The sequence below is a fragment of the Pleurodeles waltl genome, chromosome 11, assembly GCF_031143425.1.
Source record: "Pleurodeles waltl isolate 20211129_DDA chromosome 11, aPleWal1.hap1.20221129, whole genome shotgun sequence".
In the NCBI taxonomy this organism is placed as follows: Eukaryota; Metazoa; Chordata; class Amphibia; order Caudata; family Salamandridae; genus Pleurodeles; species Pleurodeles waltl.
In genome coordinates, this window is record NC_090450.1 from 545235969 (window position 1) to 545259357 (window position 23389).

Here is a 23389-nt window from a genome sequence, read left to right on the forward strand (position 1 = left end):
TTTCCATCCATCACTTTCTTTGTCTATTTACAGCACTGCCTGCAAATAATGTCCATCCGCTTGTAAGAAATCCTTCTCTACTTCCACTTCCAGTGGTTCACTGGTAAGTAGAGGTTCCAACTTTGACTGCTCCTGTGCCTCAACTGGGTTGGCGGCTTTGCAGTAAGTCAAAAAGTCTTCACTGAATTAAAGCTTTTCTTCTTTTACAGGATACCTTTCATTTGATACCAATGCTGGTGTTTTTTCAGCTTTGAGATAACTTTCTATTTCAGAATTCTGCCCCTCCTGTGATTAAGGGCTGCACGCGGAACACAGTCAGCATCAGAAGGTTTGTGCCCTTAAACATCCTTTTTCTTGGACCTGCGGGGCTCTTTAGGCTTATCTTGCTTTCAGTCCCTGGGGTTTTAGGAATCAAGGCTTGTTTACAGTTCCTTCACTTCAAATATTTCATCTCAGCCCTGTGACACTGTGATAGTGTCTTAAGCTCCATTTTTGAAGACTTTGTTCTTTTGCATTTGGTGGTACGTTGTTTCTTCTACATCAAATTCCTGGTCTGCCTGGGCCTCCTCTGGTTCCTTGATAACTTCTAAATCAAGGGACAGTCCTTAATATTGGCATGAGCCCTTAACATATGGTTCTCCTGCATCCTGAGTGTCCCAGGGAGAAACAGTTTGCACACCTTGCAGCACTCAGTTTCTGAACCTTGGGCAGGCACTAGCTGCACTCTGTGTGGTGGTCCCTCTTAGCGAGCTTGTGGTGACACTTTGGGCAGAATCTAAAGTGTGTGTTTTCCATCTATCACAGGTTTGCTCTAGGGTTCAGGGTGAATCTCCATCATTACGGATAAACATTATAGATGCATCTGTGAAAAATGCTGGCTATTTGGTGGTTATTAGTGCTATCTGATCTATCTCAATGTCCTCTGTTGAAATCCTCCAAGTTCCTTATCTCCAGCTTCTTCTAATTTTTCATCCAGGATTTAACAGTTGCTGATCAGAAGCTGTAGACTTTGCATTCAGACCCATCAGTAGAAAAAAACATCTCAAGATAACAACCATGCACGTGGACTTTGCAGGCATACGTCTGACGTCACAGGAGAAGGACAAGACACCAACTGGTCAACATTGCCTACAGGAACCAAAAAAAAAAAAAAAAGGAAGGGGGACTACTTCAGATCCAACTTCTAGATGGCATACGAATCCAGAAATAGTCATGCTGCAAAACTCCCCTAATACTCACTTCTTCGCCAAGAAGCCTTATTTTACATTCATTGATGTTGTCAGGGGCAGTCATCAGCTGCATGGCTCCAGACCACAGCCTTGCTGCAGAGCTGGATGAGTGCAAGGAGACATCCTACTCCCTTGTGACATGCAAAATTCAGGAAGAAAAGAGGACCTCAATGAGTTTGCTAGCAATATCTAAGATTTATTAAGTCCTTTGCTCCAACCACTTAGATATTTGGTAAGTAATTGTGTTATGGTAGAGTGGAATTATTTTATTTTTGCAACCATTAATGTTTTCCTACAATACAAGCTTTACTCAGGCCATGGTGCAGGAGTAACTCCATATGTGTCTGTTGCCCTCTTTAGTAGTCCATTGTACATGGATAGGTCGTCCAGGGACAAAGATCTCAAAGGGTCGCTGTCTATTCCTTCCTCGCAGGATTCTGTGTTGAGATCCTGTCCCTCATTGATGAACCCGCTGTGTCTCTCTGCCCTCTTGCCCCCTCCTCGTCGCAATTGTAGAGTTTCTCCTGCTCTTCCTCATGTGGTTCCAGCTTTGACAGGGCCTCGATGTCTGGCACGTCATCTGACACATCCCTGGCTGGGATTCAATAGGCCTTGAGGGAGTCACTGACCTCTTTCTACTGCAGGAGTGCTGTCATTTCAGCCTAAAGTCCGTGTCTTTTCCTTTCAGCCTTGAGTGAGCATTCCACGTCAATCATCGAGGAGGGCTTTCTCTTCCAAGACATCAGCTCCATGTTCTTTGCCTCTCTGGCCTTTTCTTTCGGTACCTCCTTTGCGCCGGTCAGCATCGAGGATTGTTTCAAAGGCATGCTCCCATCAGTGTCATTTGGTCGGGACATGTGCAGTTCTTTGAGCTTGTGCCGACCTTAGGTCCTCAAATGTTTTGACATTGACATCAAGTGGCCTTCAGGGCTTTTGTTACCCTTCTCTTCTTGGCGCCCCTCACCTATCGCCTATCCTCGCACCTTCTGTTTTAACAATTTTAACAACGCTCCTTTCGGCGTCCGACTCTCTTCCCTTCAAAGGTTTTTTCGTCGTTGCTGGAGAAGCCCAGGTCCTTCAGGGATTCCTGTGATTTCTAAGTGCCGGCCATGGCGTGGTGTGCGAGTTGTTGCTTCAGTCTGGCCATCATAGTTTTTGGCAGGAATTCGGCACACTTCTCACAATCTTCAGTGATGAGATACGTCAGAAGGCACAGGTTACAGATCTAGTGTGAATCCCACAGCATGAACTTGTGGTGCCAGTTTAGACTACATTTGAAAGGGGTGTTCTCCATTTCAACTCTCTCTCTCCTCAGCATGCTCCGGCCATGTGTCTTCCAGTACTAGGGTCCCCTTCCTTGAGGGGAGTTCACCTCCCCGGTTACGATGTTCCTTGTGGTCGCCATGATTCTCAGTGCTTTTCGGTGCCCTGTTTTCTTCTTTTCTCTGCAGACACTCAGATGTTATGGAGCTCCTCCTGTGTGCTTCAACACACAACGGCAGAAAAAAGAATCTGAAGATGGTTGCAAAGCACAGGAACGTCTGGGTTACCTTCTGACTTCACAAGAGGGATGCACTTACCATCAAATGGAGGTCAACGACACCTACACAACCAGATGGGAAGAAAAAAAAAACCAGGGAAACGAAACACAATTCTGGACCCAACCCTAGATGGTGGAATAGATGCCCAGCATGTAAATCCAGAAAAGCATTCATGATACAATGTTTTAATTACTGTCCGAATGCTGTCCTTGCATTTCCTCAGTGAGCTCACCTTCGCCATACAGTCGTCTAGGTACAGGTGCGCATGTATCTCCTGTCATCTCAAGTGAGCTGCCAACACTGTTAGCGGTACTGTGAATACCCTAGTGATTACTTTATCCTAAAGAGAAGTATTGTTATTGTGCATTGTCTATCCCTTATCGAAAATATTTCTAGTGCATGTTGTTCAAGAGGATATTGAAGTATGTGTCCTTGAACTCTACAGTTGCCAAGTATAAACATTCCATTAACTGTAGGACAAGCCTCCTGCAAGTGGTCATTTTGAACTTTTGTGTTTTGTTTAGGACTGGGGTTTATGATTGGGCACAATGGTAGGCCCTACTTGGGGAATAGGAAGTAAATGGAGTACACCGTTATGGAACCTCCTCGCTGGCTTGTTTCTGTAGTGGCTCCTTTGCTTCTTGTTGTAATCACTTTCCTTCTTTGTCCTCTGTGAAGCATCTTCCTTGGTTTCACTTTGGTGGTTTTCTTCGAAGTTCTATACAGTAACCCTGCTTTATTATGTTGAGCAATTACTTGCCTGAGTTTATCTCTCTAAACTGGCTCAAGAATTTGGTCTTAAAATTGATACAGTTAGCAGCAGTGGTGTGTGTGTCTCAAGTTAAGTAGGCTGATTGTTTGGTAGACTGAAAACCATGGCAGGATAAGAGAAACTACACAGACTGGCGGACCTAGCCACGGTCAGGCTACAGAGATTTCTCCACGTCAGTGGGCCACGCAAGGCAGATCATGTGGTACAGGGCTGCACTAAGTAACTCAATAACTCGTCTGCCTGTACATAAAGTAGTCCTACACAGATGCTAAATGGATTTGTCAACAAAACAAGATTTTTTTACAGGGAACACTGACACAAAGTGTCCTATAAAGGCTGCTTGTAATAAAGTCTATGACTGGAATACCCACCATACATAGTGACCATTTTACTGGTCTCTCGGAAGAGCAGAATGCCGTTAGGAGATGAAACATCAAACTGCAGCCGCTGAGACCTAGAATGACAATTCAAGAGGTGAAAAAATAATACTAGGTTATGTCAGCCAACACGATTGATGACTATCCCTTAAGTCAATGACTGTTTTCGCTATAGATTGTGTTCTGCTTTGAATGCTCTAACTGCACTACTTCTACTGCGAGTCATTTCTGCTTTCTCTTCCACCAAGATCTGTGCCTTAACTGCATTAAGTGATCTGACTCCTAAATGTTCCTCCCAACACAACCTCTACAGCATCGGAATCAAGCGATGCAAATTTTCCTTTGCAAAAATTTCCTTGGTGTTGAACCCCATCTATCCCATCCACACGAGTTTCATCACTACTTGAGCAGCATGAAATGCAGCTAGCTCTCCCGCCACAGTCACCAACATTCCCTTCCATATAATGTATTAAAGTCCCAAAACTGTTTTCCACAGAGTCTAACAGTATGTGTTTAGTGGGATTCAGTCCTGTGGCTACTGTTTCACATGGCTCACTGTTGTGTCAGTTGAAGTTATTTTAGACTTTGCTGTTTGAATCCTTAAGATTTTCTGCATGAATGGGAGTCTCTAGACTCATTCAAGGTGGCATAAGAGTCGGCTCCTCTGCCCCCTATGCTTTCTTACATTATATACTCCTCAATCTTACCTGTTGTGCACAAGCTCTGCCATGAGTTTGAGAACTGGGGTAGTGCAGGCTGGGTCATGGAACCACAGTTCAATTGCACGCTGCAAGATTGGCATGTACGATGGATAGCTGGAGTAGAATGCTAAGGAAAATTGACTTAAATAGTTAAACGTTATAAGACAGATTGTCCCTCGTGCGCTAGTACATACAAGAACAGCAGGCATGATCTCACATAAGAATATCATCGTTCCGAGATGTCAGATCATAATTTTGAACACTTTTGAACAAAGTAAACTCTAAACACAAATTTGTATATAATTACTGTTGACAGGTAAACACTCAATACATAATGCCCCGGATGGCACTCATAATAATACCACCCACCTAACTTTAGAAAGTGCTCATTTGAAAAGGCTTCAGATTCTCTGAAATCAGATAAGCAGATGCTGGGCTTTCTAACTTTGCCTCACTTTCCAGTCCAGCAGCAAATCATTGCCCTGAAAACACAATCTTATTCTGAGACGGCATGGCTCACCATAAAAGGTTGTGTATGTCCTTTGTGAGATCAGCCTGAGCATAAAGCAGCCGTTAACTTTGATGTGAGCTAGATTCACTGAAGAACAATGTGTACAAACTATGACCACTAGAACTGTGGTCCATACTATTTAAATGCTATTATTCAATTCAACTTAAAGTTTTGTATTGGAGGCTTCTCAGTCAGGGAAACATGCAGACTAATCTTGCCCAATTGTGGTAAAGCAAAACTGGATTGGGGAAACGCATGGTTTTCCTGGCCACAGCTCTACAGTGAGACAACCGTTTGAGAGTACAATAAAAAACATACAGCAATAGTTAAATACTCAATAAAATAGACAATAACTAAGACTCCCTTACAGGTGGGTAATTGACCATGCCTTCACCTTTGCTTGAACTTGAAAACACTGAACATGTCTTAATTATGTAATTTCCAAGGAAGATACCTCTGGTTCAGATGTTTGTGCTGTATACAACAGTCAGGCATTCAAATCCGAGTGACCCTCTAATCTTCAGAAATTCAAAAGCACAAAAAGGTGTTGGCTGATGTATAAAGAAGGGGTGAATAGAAACACCCCCAACCAAAATCACAATCCGCCAGCGCAGGAAGTATAGCAGAGGATACATCCACTCAAACAGCATCATGAAGCTGGTCTTTGCATTGAAGGCAAATGCAATTCCTCTCAGATCCCTCACCAAACCCACCAATGTCCTCTGCAGAGATAAAAAAAAAAGAAAAGAAAAAAAAAGCATGACAACAGACAAATGGGCTGGAGGGAGCAGTAGCAGATCTCAGTCCCTACACCCCTACCACCATATCCCCAGCAAAGCACACAAGCAGTATACTCTCCTGCAGCTCCGATATGGACAACAGTCACTGCACTCACTTTCGCATCCTGCTCGTTGAATGAGTTTGTGCCGAACATCTGAGCTACAGCCTCGAAAGCAGCCGTGAGGGGAAGCATGAACTGCTCAAACTGGTCTTCATCTTCTCCTGGAACAAGATCAAAGCTTAGAACACATTTCCTTCTCTCACATCCAAGATTAAAGAACAGCTTTCCCACCCCAGCTTGTTCTCTGCTCAGTGCCTCCCCTCCCAACTGTTCAGTAACAAAATATGGCCCACAGATAGTTGGGTGTCAGCAATAAGAGAGCCACAAGTTATGAAGCACAACGGTATACCCACACGTTTCAAAGCACTCGTCCTCAATGCCAGCAACGAGAGCCAGTCACAAGGACCTAGGCATCAACAAGAACAACAGGAAGACACAGCAAATTGGACCTGGGTTTTAACAATAAGCTACAGCCACATGGGTCTGAGTGCCAGCAACAAGATCAGCAATAGAGATGTGGGAGTCATCAAAACATGACATCAAGGCCTAGACACAAGCACGTACACAATCATATGAGTCTGGATGTCCAGGACTACCCATTAAAACAGGGGTCTTGATGTCAGAATAAGCATACTTAACTGGGTGCCCACAAAAAGACAGCCATAATGACCAGTGAGTCTATTGCTAGACAACGTAAAAAGGACCATCTTGTCAGCAACAAGACAATATCAAGGGCCTGGATGTCAGGAACAAGCTAGTACCAAATACCAAAGAGTGTCACTAACAAGACAGCCACAATGAACTAGATTGAGCAACATGCCAGATGCAAGGACCTAGGAGTCTGCTATCTAACGCTGCCATCCATCTGATACAACTAGAATCCCAGCTATCTGACTAACAAGCCCACCATCTTCAGTGGTTCTCTGCAAACCCACAGTCAAAGCACCATAGGACTGGAGGCAAAGAAGTGTAAAAAAGACAAGGGAAGGCAGCAGGCCTAGTCCGTATGTGCACCCAAGACCTGGCATAACATCCCTGTGTTCATTAGGGCTTACCCCTACCGTGTTCCAACTGGAGAGAGCTGAAGACACACCTCTTTAAAGAGCAATGCATCATGATGCAGTAACAGCACACCTCTGTACTCCCAGCCCAGCTTCTTCCTCAATCATTTGACTGTATTTTTGCCTTTGAACTTGTATAGATCACAGCTGCTTTTGACAGGGTTTGTGCCATACAAATACCAAAAACATACATAGATACAAGGAGGTGTGTGACATGACCATTAAAGTCTAGTATTGTTCACAATGTGACAACGTGGGAACCTGGGGTCGGGACTAAAACAACCACTGGGAGCATGTTCCAGCAAAGGGACAGTGGCAGAGAAACCAATGTTCTCACTAAGTCAGAGACACATGGACCAGACGTTCAGTAACAAGACATCTACCAAGCCACAGACATCAGCAAAAAGTGGCACATGGACATGGATTTCAACAATAAACCACACAAAGGGATGTGCTTATGATCAATAGGTAGACCCACAGCACTTGGCTATACCAGTTTAAACCGGAAGCCCAAGGCATCACAGAAAAAGGACCCATTCAGAGCGCAGGGACTTAAAAGATGGCACCAGCCCAGTAGTCATCCTCAGAAACCAGGGAGAGCGAGAGGAATTTCAGTCATCCTAGGAGTACCACTCCTTTGCACATTAATGCACAACAGAAATTGCCTAGCAGGCTCAATGAGAACAGTAAATGACTCCTATTCTATTGAGCAACTTTTCCTCAAGAGAAGTAAAAAATGTTAAAAAAGTACCCCTCTCTCACTCTTGGTGATATGCTTCATCAGTGAGACCACCTTCATCAGTAACTTTGTGGTGGACTCACCTTGAGCTCCTTACAGAGAAGTATATTTTTTATCATAAGAGGGTTTTTCAATTATATTAGGACCTGGCTGATACAAATATTTTTTTTTCTTCACAGCTTTTGCCTGGCCGTTACATATGATTAAAAATAGAAATGGATAATGGGAGTATTGACAATTATTATGTCTCCTCCACTACTACCCCATGTTTCAGCCTAACCCTAGTACTTTGATCTGTAGACTCATTCTCTTCACCTTCATTCACCCAGAATATAAGTGTAAGGAAGGCAAAATACATTATAATTCTGCTGGCTGCCTATTCTGAACCTGTAGAGAAAAACATCATCAGAAATTAGTATTATTCTCGTAAATTATTTCAGTCACCAGTCCTACAGGTGAAGCACTCCACTGCACAATATGACAAACAGTGGAACATTTTCTCACCGATCTCATTAGCCGAATGGGCTCCACAAGTCTAAAGAACTCTGCAGCCAGAAACACCCCTTGCAATACGGTACAAAAGCTGCAAGGGAAAATCTTTGAATTAAAGGCATTTTGAATCTTCTGCCCCCCCCCCCCTACCTTAGTATGTAACCCGGGTATAAACGTTTTTCTCTACTAATAGTGCTGACATTCTGTGCTTCCTTTAAAAACACCAACAGCCAACAAGATTCGGTCACTCATAAACCTTAGGATTCACGTATATGTTATTAGAGTCTAACAGCTATCATCCTTACAAATCTAAAGTTAAGTTTGTTATAAATCAATGTATTTTTATCATGAAATAGAGTGATTCTGAAGCAATATACTAAAAGAAGTAATGACATATATACAATCTTGTGGAAACATTGGGATCTGTTATCTGATATACTGGGGATAAAGGATAATAGCAGTTCCAAACTCAGGGTAACATACCGTAGAGGTAGAACAATAAGGGATTTGCTATGTCCTAGTAATACAACAGACAACAGAGTTGCCAACACATGGTTGTGTGAATGGAATAAGGGGTTTTACACCTGTAGCGAATGCAACATGTGTGAGTATGGTTAAAAAAAGATCAAACAATTTAGTTACAACACAGGATGGAAATACTACATTCGACATTATATGAATTGTAAAACCAAATCTGTAACCTGTGTCATTGGCTGTGGCCTCATACATGTTGGCAGCACCATAAGAGCATTAAAAGCATGGATACAAGAACATATACGTGCAATACGGAGCAGGAATGATAGGTACCCCATGACCACACATGTGGTGGAAAGGCACGCTGGTATAGCTGAAATTTGGTTTCATGGAATATCAATCATGTCCCTCAGAATGATAGAGGTGGTGTTACGGAGCTAGTGTTGAGACAAAATGAAGTGGGTTGGATCAGTTGTCTCCAGTGTGTTGCGATGGCACACAATATGGAGAATGAATTTCGCTATTTTCTTTAATCATGTCACTTGATGCCTGCCTGATATCACAAGTATATCACAGTACGGGTGACAGTCTCCCAACTCTAATACCAGACAAGTGAATCCTAATGTATAAGAACAACATAATCATGTTGGCTGATGAGATTTAAAATGAATCACAGAATTTCAGCACTGTTAAGTGGACAGAAGAGATCTGTAGCGAGAAATAATGCACAGTAAGGAGAAGATTCAGCACCTCTCTGATTTGGAGATTTTCTTATACAGCGCCCGCACCGCTTAGCACGGGTGGAGTTCAGATGAAAAGACCTCGAGTCTTGTGTAGCCCACTAAGCTAGTGAGATAGGTGAAAAAAGGTTTCACTGTGTCACACTGTGCAGTGGAGTGCTTCATATGTGGGATTTGTCATCAAAATATATTATTTAAAAAAACAAGAATTAGCAAAGCCAACTGATCTCGGCAACGCAAGAGGTATTGGCTTTGTTAATGTCAAAGTGTTTCAGCATTGCAGGCCAGATGGTAAGTGTTCTCCAGGCAGATGCAGCACACCCAAGTGCCCACAGCTGATGCGCCGTTACTACTTTGTGTAACCACAGGAAACATTTTCTTTGTGAATAAGAGTACAGTGATACATTTTGCATGCTCCTCTATGCAACTTTATATCCCACCCCAAGCTGTGCCTGGGCCCAGCCAACCAACCCTAACTTCTCAAAAGTGCCCTGGTTGGCCAGACCCTGCAAGTTGGGGAACTGATTTAGACAATCCGATTCTAAGTTTGGGTTAGTCAGAGTAAACATGTACAACGCTGGCTGAAGGTGTCTCCAAATAGCATGCAGCCTCCTTGGCCTCTGTGACTTGGTGACAGAATGGATTCACCTGATGTCTGTAAGTGAAAGGAGTCATCTTAACGTATTTGCCCAAAAGCACTGCATCACTGATCAAATGAAATATGTGGTGGCTAATAAGGAGCCAGGTATTCCTCGCACTCATGGTGACCTGAAGGACCTCACAGGTGTGCCCTACAGTGTTCAAAATAACAGAACTAGCTGCTTCTTTGCTATAAGCTCAATGGCGGCAAAAGGAACAAACATAGAAGATGTCGCTGATTCTTTACAAAGAACTGCCACTTTTTTGCCTCTGTTCTCTCAAAGTCCCATTTTCCCTGCATTTAAAATGTTGTCAGCAAAAACTACTGCTGACTCCGAATGAGTTTTCTAACTCAAGGTCATGTTCACGAGAGCAGCCAATAGCAGGAAGACTTTACTTTTCTCTCTGGCTCTGACAGACTAGAGCGCAGCTCACCGGACTACCGTGGCTTGCTCCCATTCGTCATTGTCAGCCACTAAATGCCAACTTGAAAGGAGCTCGGTCAAGCATGCATGAGAGAAAGAGGCACCTAGGCAAGCACAAGCTCAGGGAGGCCGAAGGAGATTGCCATCATAATATATACCCTTTCATAAACCGGCATTGAAGCGGGGTTTTGGAGGATGGAACAGGCACCCTCAGAAAACAGCGTAAAACATTTGATCTCTGAATGCACAACAAATGTGACAAGATAAGATCAAGACTTACAGGCCTGTTTAAAGAAAGGGACTGGAGCTCTAAGAAGTGAGAACAGGACTGATCGTGTCAGTTGCTTTTCAACAAAGAAAAAAGCAGTTCCTAAAACAGATGCTAAAATGGTGACCAGTGTATTGATATAGTAATTGGTCCATGTGCTTTGGGAGGGTTAAACACAGCAAGAAGCATGACAAATGTATACCATTAAAAACGGGGAGAAAGAATGGAAGAGCTAAGATGGAGCCATCTAACTTGAAGCCTATGGATGAGCTGAAGCTCACAAAGTATATACAACATGTCTTGAAGAGACAGCGCAACTGCTGTTAAGCCGAGACCTTAAAAAAATAAATAAATAAATTTAAAAAAACTTGAGTGAGGGACAATTCACTTTCCTTCAGTAACGATATATCTGGAAGAGGCATATTCTAGTTGCAGGTTCCTTACCTTAGAATTTCCCCCAGGAGTCAGACCTGATCCGGAGATTTTTCGTTGAGCAGTATCCTATGCGCTGTGTCATTGGCGGTGTGGTCGCCATGAGTCAAATATAGGTGCCACGCTGGCGCCAGTTTCGTTTCATGACTTTCCACGCCAGTAGTGCGGGGAGCCATGAAGAACACTGAGAATGGTGCGCCAAAACTCGGGCCCTAGAAGGAAAGTTCCTGTCTCTAGAAATCAGCTCTCAGTGCGGAGAGGATGGGCGGGTCGGTAAGGAATCTGCAACTAGACTTTGTCTCTACCAGATATATCGTTACCGAAGGTAAGTAACTTGTTCATCTGATAGAGACTTCAAGTTGCAGATTCTTTACCTTAGAATAGATACTTGAGCAACACCATCCCCGGTGGTGGGCTTCAAATTAAGATCACATCAAAAAGTCCTGCTGGACAGCCAGAAATGGTGGCTTCGAAGAGAGAGCCTGGAGCTCACTCTCTCTGTGAGCAGAGATGATGGCAATCAAGAAGGCAGTTTTAAGAATCAAGAGCCGCAGGGCACAGTTGTGGAGCAGCTCGAAAGGAGCACACATGAGATATGTGAGGACCAAGTTCAAATCACACTGAGGCACTATAAACGGGATAGGAGGGAACATGTGGTTGAGCCCTTTAAGAAACATTCCAACAATGGGATATTTGAACAGAGAAGGTTGCTCTGGCAGCCTTAAAAGGCAGAGATGGCAGACAAATAATTCTTGAGGGTGCCCAGTGCAGAGCCCTGCTAAGCAAGAAAGAGAATGAAGAGGAGACCTCCAAGAGAGGTGCAGAAAGGGGATCAACAGACTTGTTGATGCACCATGCCACAAATTTGTTCCAACGACAGGCGAATACCATTTTGGTGGAGGGACGCCTGGTTGCCAAGATAACATCACAGACTTCAGGCAGAAGGTCGAAAGCTGTCAACTGCCACCGCTCCATCTCCACAGAGACTGGACAGGTTCGGGTGAAGGACCGTCCCCTGTTGCTGCGACAGAAGATCCTCACAAGGGGCAGTCTGATTGGAGGATCGCTGGCCATGCTCAATAGCTCTGGATAGCAGACTCTTCGTGCCCTGTCCAGAGTCATCAGGATTACTTGGACCCCGTCATGTCTGATCTTCTTTAGAACTCTGGGCAGAAGTGGTACTGATGGGAAGGCATTAAGGAGGTCTCAGCTCCACTTGTGACGAAAAGCATCGCAGAGCAAGTGCCGCTTTGGAAACTCCAAAGTGCAAAAACGCTGACACTGTGCGTCCTCTGCAGAGGGGGACAGATCTAACCAAGGCTGTCCTCACTGCTGAAAGAGACCTTGCGCCACCCCCGGATGGAGATGCCATTGGTGATCGACTATGCATTGACAGCCGAGTTCATCTGCTCTGGCATGCAGCAAGCTCACCAGATGTTGAACCACCAGTGAAATGCCCTGGCGTTCCAGCCATGTCCAGAGGCGAACAGCCTCTTGACAGAGGGTCCACGACGCCACTCCACCCTGCCTGTTGCAGGAACACATGGTAATGGTGTTGTCGGTGAACACCTGCACCACTTTCCCTTTGAGACAGGGAAGGAATGTTTTCAATGCAAATGTGATTACCTGGAGCTCTAAATGGTTGAGGTAGAGCCCAGACTCCGCCGGAGACCAGAGGCTTCTGATCGCCACCTCTCCCACATGGCCGCCCTTTTCCAGGAGTGACGCATCTGTCTCTACTGTGAGATCTGGATGGGGAAGTGAGAGAGATCTGCCATTGACCCAATCTGGATTCAATAGCACCACTGCAGATCCAGTGCAGTCCTCTCCAAGATCTGGAGCTTGTTGGAGAGATTCCCCTGATGCTGCGCCCACTGGATCTTCAGGTCCCACTGCAGAGCCTGCATACGCCATGTGGCATGTTGGACCAGCAGGATGCAGGAGGCCATGAGACCTAGCAGCCTCTGAGTCATTCTCACCAAAATCCAGGATAGAGGCTGAAGCATCGAGATCATAGCCCGAATATCCTAGACTGACTTTTTGGAAGGATAAGACCGAAATTGCACTGCGTCCAGAATAGCTCAGATGAAAGGGAGCATCTGAGAGGGACTCAGGTATGACTTCAGCATGTGTATAGTGAACCCCAGGGAATGCAGAAGGTTCACCGTAGTCTGGAGGTAGAAGACAACGGCCTGTGGCGAGTTTTCCTTCAAGAGCCAGTCGTCAAGGTAGGGGAAGACAAACCCCCTAACCTGCGCAGATGAGTTGCAACCACTACCATCACTTTTGTGAACACCAGAGGGGCGCTAGTAAGGCCGAAGGGGAGGACAGTGAACCGAAAGTGCTTGAAACCTACCACAAATTGCAAGTAGAGTTTGTGGGCTGGCAGACCGGAAATATGCTAAATAGGCGTCCTGCAAGTCCAACGCTACCATACAGTCTCCAGGGCAGAGAGGACCTGAGCAAAAGTCAGCATTCTGAACTTCACCTTTGTAGGAAAGTGCCCCTTTCTGGCACGGTTACCCCCTACACACACACACATTTTGGCGGATATTGATGCTGACTTGACAGATTGTGCTGGGATCCAGCTAACTAGGCCCCAGCACCATGGTTCTTTCCCAAAAACGCTACCATTGCTCCCACAATTCCACACAGTTAAGTCCCCTGTAAAAGGTACCCATGGTACCAAGGGCCCTGTGGCCAGGGAAGGTCCCCAAGAGCTGAAGCAGGTATTATGCCACTCTGGGGGACCTCTCACTAAGCATATGCACACTGCCATTACAGCTTGTGTGTGTTGGTGGGGAGATGAGGACAAAGTTGACAAGGCACCCCCCTCAGGTTGCCATGCCCACAAACCACTGCCTGTGGCATAGGTAAGTCACGCCTCTAGCAGGCCTTACAGTCCTAAGGCAGCATGCACTATACCACACATGAAGGAATAGCTGCACGAGCAATATGCCTGTAGGAAGCTGGCTCTGTATATACTATATCAAAATGAGCTATAGTGTGCACAGAGTGCAGGGGTTCCCCGAGAGGCTTGACAGAGTCAATAATAGATAATACTAATGCTCTAATTGTGGTAGTGTGGTCGAGCAGTTAGGCTTATCTGAAGGTAGTGTTAAGCACTTGTTGTACACACACAAGCAATAAGTGAAAACACACACTCAATGACTTAACTCCAGACCAATAGGGTTTATATAGCAAAATATTATTTTGTTAATTTATTTCTAGAACCACAAGATTCATTTAGCAGGTAAGTACATTAAATGAAAGGTACTTCGCCTAGTAATACTTAAAACCCTGAATGGAATCAACAATGTAAACAGTTTTCCTTAAAATGGCAAAAATCTATTTCAAAAGTGGACACAGTGTAACTTTCAACAGTTCCCGGGGGAGGTAAGTAACAAACTTACAGGTTCAATCTCTGGGGTATAGGTAGCCCACCGTTGGGGACTCAAGATAACCCCAAACACCCAGCATCAGCAACACAGGGCCGGTTAGGTGCAGAAGTCAAACAGGAGCCAAAATAACGTGGGCCCCTATGGAGACAGGGGGTACTCCGGTTCCGGTCTGCTTGCAGGTAAGAACCTGCGTTGTCGAAGGGCAGACCAGGGGGGTTTGGAAGAGTACTGGAGGGGCCCCAAGTAGCACAAAACCCACACCCTCAGCGGCACGGGCAGCCGGGTGCAGTGTGCAAACAGGGCGTTGGGTTCTCAATAGAACTCTATGGAGGGACCCAGGGGTCACTTAGGCGCTGCAGGCAGGGCACAGTGGGGCCTCTCGGGCAAGCCACTGACTGGGCAAGGGTGAGGGTCGCCTGCTGGTCGTTGCTGCACCGGCGGACGGTTTCTCTCGGACCTGGGAGCTGTGGGTGCAGTGCTTCTCCAGGCGACGGATGTCTTCATCTCGGGCAGTCGCGGTCAAGGGAGGGGGGGGGGGGTCCTTGGGATTCCCTCTGCAGGCGTTGTCCTGGGGGTGTAGAGAGGCCAGCCCAGGGTGGACATGTTGTTGGAGTCACCTGGGGATCATCTCTGGCTAGTTGGTTTCTCTGGACATGGGCCAGGGGCATCGGGTGCAGAGTAGTTGGACTTGTGCTTCTGGAGCGAGGTGAGAGTCTCTATAAAGATGGTTCCTTCATCTTCTTTTTGGACAGGTCCACTGTCCACAGGAGTTTCTTGGTCCTCGTGATGCATGTAGTCCCCTGGATGCTTTTCATGGCTTGCTTGTCCGGCAGAACGCGTTGCTTCTTTTCTTGCAGCTTGTAGAAACAGGAGACGGGCTAGTAGGGCTGGGAGCTGAGTCAGTTGCTGTCTCCTTCTCTTTTCAGCTCAGCAGTCCTTCTTTCTTGAGGTCGTCAGGCATCTGAAGAGCTGGGTTTAGGGTCACCCCTAAATACTACATTTAGGGGTGTGTTTAGGGTCAAGGGGCAGTAGCCAACGGCTACTGTCCATGAGGGTGGCTACACCTTCCTTGTGCCCACTACCGCTGGGGAAGGGAGCACATCCTTATCCCTATTGGTTCCAATCCTCCAAAGCAAGATGGATGATTTTTCCAAAGGAGGGGTTCACAGCAACTCTGGACACCTTAGGGGTGGTCCAGCTGAGGGGGTGACTTCTTGTTTTTTTCATTATCCCTCTGGAGTGCCCTGGGGCACTGTAACACCAGGCTTGAGCATTTGAGGCTCACTGCCAGGTGTTACAGTTCCTGCGGGGGGAGGTGTGACGCACCTACGCCCAGGACAGGCTTTGTTTCTGACCACAGAGTGCACAAAGGCACTCACCCCATGTGGTCAGAAACTAGTCTGGAAGTGGCAGACTGGCATAGACCGGTCAGTCCTGCACTAGACGTTTGGCTAGAATAAGGGGGCATTTGTAAGATGCCGTCTGGGTGCATTTTTCAATAAAAATCCAACACTGGCATCCGTGAGGGTTTATTGGGCTGAGAAGTTTGGTACCAAATTTCCCAGGCTTCAGTAGAGCCATCATGGAGCTGTGGAGTTTGTAATGACAGACCACCAGCCAATCTGCTTTATATGGCCGCACTTCACTTAAAGTGTCTAAAAAGTGACTTAGATACTGTAGGGACATTGTAGGATAATGCCACTGTTGGCATGGTCACCCCCCACTTTTTGCCTAGTGTTGATGCCAGCTTTAACTGGAAGTGTGCTGGGACCCTGCTAACCAGGCCCCAGCACCGGTGTTCTTTAGAAGAGCTACACTGAGCCTGATGATCCCTTGGAGGAGAAACAAGCCTTGGTAGCTGCAAGAGTTGCTGTGCACCGGGGTACTGTCCTGCAAGGACAGGTAAGGGCTTACTGTCTCCCAAGCTGGACAGCTGGTAGAGAGGACCTAGGGGACCACTCCAGACCACCACCTGTGATGCAGGATCCACGCAGTTCCGGAGGAGTGAGGATCCACGCACCCGGTGCTCGTTGCAGTTGGTGCCTGCAGATGCACGGAAGTGACTCCTTCACTCCAAGGGAGAATCCTCATTGCTTCTTGTGCAGGCTGAAGACTCGTCCCCCTCAGAGGATGCACAGCCAGGAAAATGTTGCAGTTTCTGGAAGGAGCAAGAGAAACAATGATGCTGAGCGGAGTTGTCGCTGGCGTTGCAGATTGTCGGTTCCTGGAGGGTCCCGTTGCAGTCCCAGTAGCCAGAAGATGAAGCAAACGATGCAGAGGAGTCCTGCTGGAATCTTGCACATCGAATCTGAAGACCCACCCAAGAGGAAGACCCTAAATAGCCCAGCGAGGAGAATTGGTCACCTAGCAGGGTGACCATATATCAGGAGGGGGCTGTGATGTCACCTGCCTGACCTGGCTGCTCAGATGCTCTCAGGGGCCTCTGCCCACTTGGGACTCAAGATGGCAGAATCAAGCGGCCATCTGGAGGAGCGCTGGGCACCACCACTGGAGTGGTGATGGTCAGGGGAGTGGTTACTCCCCTTTCCATTTTCATGCCAGAACAGAGACCGGGGCCCCTGGTCTGGTGCAAAGCAATTTATGCAAGAAGGGCACCAAATGTGCCCTTCAAAGCATACCAGTGGATTGGGTAGCCTACACCTTCGAGGCCAAGTAACACCTATTTCCAAAGGGAGAGGGTGTTTCCTTCCTCTCCCAAAGGAAATCCTTTGTTCTGCCTTCCTCTGCGTGATCTAGATAAGATTGAAACATGTCAGTGTGGTGGCAACAGCGCAGGCTGCCCAGAAAACCCTATAAGACTGGTAGGAGCAATGCTGGGGGTCCTCTAAAGGGCCCCTAGAGTGCATGGAATCATGCACCAAATACTGGCAACAGTTCTGGGGTATGATTCCGACATGTTTGATACCAAACATGCTCAGGTTCTTAGTTACCATTATGTACCTGTGTCCAGTACACAAGTGAAATGGATTTCTCGAACTTACGAAGTCCAGGAAAATGGAGCTGGAGTTCCTCTGAGCACCTCTGCCCATGCAGGGGTGCCCTCACACACATACAGGTACCTGCACCCTGCACTCTGGGCTAGGAGGGCCTGACATAGGGGTGACTTACAGTGACCTGTAGTTAAAGGGTGCATGCAAATTTTCACGCAGGCTGCAATAGCAGGCCTGCAGACACATTTTGCATGGGCTCTCATGGGTGGCACAATACATACCGCAGCCTATCGGGAACCCCTGGTGCCCCAATGCCCTGGGTACTTAAGTACTGTATACTAGGGACTTACAAGGGGGCACCAGTATGCCAATTGTTGGGTGTGCTAAGTCCTAAGCAACCAAATATAGAGGGTGATAGCTGGGGTCCTGGTTAGCAGGATCCAGGCAAAAAGTGAGGGTAACTTTGCCAGAAAGAGGGTACTTTCCTACAGTGGTGTTGATACCTATGTTTAATACTTACTTGCAAATATACTTACCTGCAAACTGAATCTTGTGGCTCTAGAAACAAAAAGAAAATATATTTTTGCTATATAAATGCCATTGGTCTGGAGATAGTCACTGAGTGTGTGCTTCCTTTATTGCCTGTGTGCGTACAACAAATACTTTGCACTACCCTCTAATAAGTCTAACTGCTCAACCACTCTACCACAAAAGAGAGCATTATTATTATTTACTTAAGCCTTTGTTATGTCTCTGGGGAATCCCTGGACTCTGTGTACACTATACCTCATTTTGATATAGCACATACAGAGTCTGCTTTCTGCATCCCTCCTGTGGAAGTGATTGAGGGCCAGAGATCTAGGACAGTGTGAAGGCCTTTGTCCTTTCTGGGCACCAGAAAGTAGCGGGAATAACAACCACAATTACTTCTAGCGCAGGGACACTTTCTATGGTGCCCTTTGCCAAGAGAGCCTTGACTTCCTCACAGAGAAGTGCCAAATCCTCCGACAGATGATCAAATGATGGTGGCATGGTCGGAGAGGAAGCCTTGTAGGGGAGGGAGTAGCCCGTTTTGACAATTTGCAACACTCACCCATCTGTGGTGATGGATTTCCAGTGGGGCAGGTGATGGCAAATTCTGTCGCAACAGGTCTGGGAAGTTCAACCGACTAGGAAGGCTTGGAGGCAGGGAGACGGGGTGGACTGCTTTCTTCCTGATCCACGAGCATGTGGGTTCCCACGTCTGTGGCTAGGCAGAAGCTGTAAAGCATGCGCGGTTCGGTGGCCAGGTAGAAATGAACGCGGCTGTGTGACCCTTCAGTAGCCACAAAAGGGGCAAAAAGCAGAGTGTGGGGTCAAGGAGCAGCTACAAGGCCAAGGGACCAAGCCGTAGCCCTGGAATCCGTAAAGCGTTCAAGCGCTGAGTCCGCTTTGTCTCTGAAGAGACGGGTACCATCAAGGGGCATGCCCATTAGAGATGGCTGGATATCCCCTGAAAAGCCAGATATCCTCAACCAGGCGTGGCGCCTCAAGGCTACTGTTAATGCAACCAATCCACCTAATGAGTCGGTCGTACCCAGTCCACAACAAATCATGAACTTTGCTGCATCTCTCCCGTTGGTAACAGCTAGAGAGAGAACCGCCAGGGCCTCCTCTGGGACTTGAGGTAGCACCTGCACGACCGTATAGGTGAGAGCATGAGAGTAGCGGCCAAAACGCATGTGGTGTTCACAGACCACAGTGCTAGACTGGCGGAAGAATTTTTTTTCTTCCCAAGGTTATCCAGTCTTTTTGATTCCCTATCCCGGGGAGCGGAAGTAAATGCGCCAGAAGAAAAAGCAGCCTGGATCACAAGCTCTCTGGCATAGGATGTTGGGTCAGGAATTTATGGTTGGTCAGCGCAGGCCGATGGTGACGGGCAACCGTCCTATTCACAGGAGCCCCTGTCCTGAAGTTTGACCACGTACCCAGTAGGACATCTGTAAGGGCTTCATTAAAGGGAAGATGGGGTTCTGAACCGGAATCCTCCGGCTGAAGCAGCTCGGTCAGGAGCTTATTTTTAACATCTACAGAATAAAGCTTGAGGTCCAGAAAACCTCAGCAGCCCTTCTCACCACCATGGAGTATGAAGCTCCCTCCTCCATAGCCAAGGTAGAGTGAGAAAGCATGCCAGTGTCAGGAGAGGTATGTAGTCCGCTAGCATCATTGAAATCCTGAACCCAGTCCATGTCAGGGCCAAGCTGGTATTCTAAAGGGTCCAGCGACCCTTCTACACTACCTCCATATCCATAAAAAGAAGGGCCAGGATCCACCCTGGGCCAAGGTGAGCCCATAGAAAATGGAATCAGTGTCGAGAAATGCTGGTTGGGGTTGTCAGGGATAAGTATAGGATCAACTTCAATTGTGGGCCCAATTGACATCAGGAGCGCTGTCCTGACGCCTGGAAGGTTGCAGTGGCACGTCTGATGTCGGTATGGACCCAAGAGCGGATCCGGAAGAGCCCCCGGAACAGAGGCCAAAGCCGCCGGCGTAGAACCCGAGGATGCTCTCACCGACTATCCAGGGCCCGAAGGTGCAGACGATGCGGTCTGTCTGCCCAAAGATGAGGCACATGGTCTCATAGAACTTTTTCAACCGGGCAGGGATGGCACCGGCTCCCGGAAAGTTGGGGGGGGGGGTTGGAGGGGTGTAGAGCCGACCCAGATGCAGGCTCCAAAGGCAGAGGCCCAGAGCGTTGACACTTTTCCCGCGTTGTGTCGTCCGAGCGACGAAGTGAAGTAGAAGAAAGGTTGGCCTTCTTTGACTTCTTGTGAGCGCAGCGTCCCGAGAACTTGGGATGGGACGAGGAGGAATGGGTGATGATTCTGCAAGCGGCCTTGTGACCTTCCTCTCAAATGAGACTGGGAGTCGAGGTCCGTGTCACCATGAGCTTTATAGACCGCTCCCTCAAAGCCTTCCAGTTCATGGCCCGACACTCAGAGCACAACTTTGGTTTGTGGTCGAGCTCCAGACACCAAAGGCAGACGAGATGCGGATCAGTCACCGACATCATTTGGTGACAGGAGTTGCAGGGCTTAAAACTGGTCTTTCGGGACATCCCTTGACGCACCCAAAACTCGTGAAAAAGTATTCGACAAAAGCATTGCAGTTAGTCAAGAAATGACTATTGGTAGCTCTTCTCTAGGATATATGCAAAGGCTGGGGCAGAAAGAAAAGAACTGACATCAGTGCGCTAGATTGGCACCTATATACAACTGCGCCGTCTTCACAGTGACCACAACGCCAATGACAGGGGTACTTTTCACCGAAAAAACTCTGGATTCAGTCTGACGCCTGGGGGAATTTCTAAGGTAAGGAATAAAGTCTCTATCAGATTAATTCTTTTTTTCTATGATTCATTCCTCAAGTACAGAACAGGTAACTGGTAAAATTAGCTTTTGTTCTTCCTTACACTTATATCTAGACAAAGTTAAGTGGAGAGGGGGAGAGATGAGCTTCTTATGAAAGAGTTAAGCTAAAACATATTGACCATTTCTATTTTTAATCTTATATAGGTCTGGCAAATATTTAAATAAAATATAACTGGAATTATACATTTAACCAAGAGCAATTGAGGGGTATCTTTTTATAATTTTTTTTAATGTTTAGTGTTAAGGTTGCTTAAAGGAGCAGGAGTAATTGAATCCTCCAATGGAGCCTCTTAGTATATTTGTGTTGTGAGCAATAGCCCAAACGAAGCAGCATTAACTGGAAACACTGAATACCCCATCAAAAGGAGCAATAAGTATGCAACAGCCCAGCTGTTTCCCATGCAAACACCCACCTGATGAATACAGTACACATCACACACCCCTCAAATTAAAAAGGACAGCAAGGGTCTCGACATCAAAAGAGATAATGAACAGGCCTCTGACCAAAGAACCAGAAATAATTAACAACTCATCCGAAATCACATCCCAGGAGTTAAAGGAAACCAGATCACAAGACATAGGTTTATGAATGGACCCCATTTCAATAAGACACAGAGAATTAACACCCCAGAGTCACCCATCCCCAGAAGCTTGAGAAAATGAAAATGGTCCTCATCATGGATGGGACCCAGTGATTGTAAGCACATGAATCACCAAATAGACGATCCTCCTTTTTCCCAATAGGTTCATCCAAAAGGAGCACAAGGTCTCCAAAATGAATAGTATGAGACTTTGCTTCTTCACCACCCACAAGAGCCATACATCCCAATCCCCTCCTAAGTGTGGTCTCCTGTTACGCACCACCCAAAACATGGAGAAAGATACCTAAATCCACCATGAGGAGGCGCCCAAGCGCTGTGTAGAAGGTAGTACGACAGCGCATGTCTGTCATATTTGACTGATTGTTGATGCCCAAAAAGGAAAAGTGCTCACTCTGTGAAAAGATAAGATTAGGGTTAGCGTATAGTCAATAAAAAAACCAGTTGAACACAGGTGTGAGTCGCCTCAAAGGAAACTGAACTTCAACTATGTAAGGTTTTGCACCTATCATGTAGCACATTATATACAGTTATACTTTAGCGAAGCATGACTTCAGTCATTGAAGGCTAAACCATGACCACCAGGGAAGAACCTGAGTACATTTTATAATTTAAAAAAAAAAAAAAAAAAAACATTTTTGTATTTATGGACGAAACTGGGTTTTCTAGCATAAGGCTCATAGACAGTGCAAAGACAACCGCTCCAAGAAGACAATTTTGGTTTTAGGAATATAAACAAACCTTTAACTTTTTCTAATCAAAATCAGGAATGAGCAGGCTGTAAGCAACTACACAGGATTTTTTATGCAGGAGGTGAAAAATAACTTATCTTTCATGCTACTTCTCAATACATTTTACTTAAAATTTTAGGCTTGTGGTCTTTTGCGAACAAGAAGTGCAAATTACATACTAATAAAAAAATGGAGCTGCACTAAGATTAACTTTGTGTAGGAAACAGAAAAAAAGTCTGTGTGGCTGTTGCTGCAAATGTCACAAAAGAGGAGAGTCAAGGGCATTTTGGAGTAACAAAAGCATGAGCGAGCACACTAGGAAGGAGACTGAAGCTTTGAAAGAATATAAGGATCATGTCAATGGGCTTTTCATTGAGGGGCATAGAAAAAAAGTAAGGCGGTAGCATGGCATATAGCATTAGTAGCACCAGTATAATCTTTGTTCATTTTTTACTACCATGTGGGTACAATCCAACATACTGCAATAAAAACAGATGTTTTCAAAAGTAAAAACACAATTACAAGATAAAATAAAACGTACATCAACAGTAAAAAGCTGATATTCAGACAAATAAGACACAGAAACAGATGACCACTACATACAACAAATTTTATACACAGCAATGCAATGTGAATGGAATAAACGTTAGAAAAACTAAAAAAAGTAGAAAAGATCTTACATGGAAAGCTCTAGTAAGAAAACTGGCAACAGCAAAATGAGTTTCTACTTTCTTTAACATGTCCAGATGAACACAAGCAGGTCTTACTTGTCTGAAATTAAATTTAGGAGCGGATATTGCATCTGCAATGGTTTAAATAAGCTATAGAACATAATAAAGTGCCTTGTGTTTTGCATCAACACTGAATCGCTAGGACAGGGATGCAAGAAGTTAAGCAAATTGCTGAGCCCTGAGGAAATTCAAAAGGTAGCGTATCATAGACAATCTAAAATGGGTCAAAATAAAATGGTAAAGAAAACATAAGGCTAGAACGTGGGTAGTTTCCAATTATACATATGATCTTACTGAGGATTTGGTTAGCTCATTTTCTTTTGT

At 45.9% G+C, this 23389-nt stretch overlaps 1 protein-coding gene across 4 annotated transcripts in view; it reads right to left on the reverse strand.

Moving 5' to 3' along the window:
• Positions 1–23389, reverse strand: part of XPO7 (exportin 7) — a 659915-nt gene that overhangs the window by 270112 nt on the left and 366414 nt on the right. For all 4 annotated transcript variants that reach the window (XM_069213992.1, XM_069213990.1, XM_069213989.1 and 1 more), the window contains 5 exons: positions 21890–21998; positions 6027–6133; positions 5765–5853; positions 4627–4734; positions 3914–3996 (listed from right to left, as the gene is read on the reverse strand). In XM_069213992.1, the coding sequence (XP_069070093.1) occupies positions 3914–3996; positions 4627–4734; positions 5765–5853; positions 6027–6133; positions 21890–21998 (496 nt within the window). The remainder of the gene's footprint in view (positions 1–3913; positions 3997–4626; positions 4735–5764; positions 5854–6026; positions 6134–21889; positions 21999–23389) is intronic.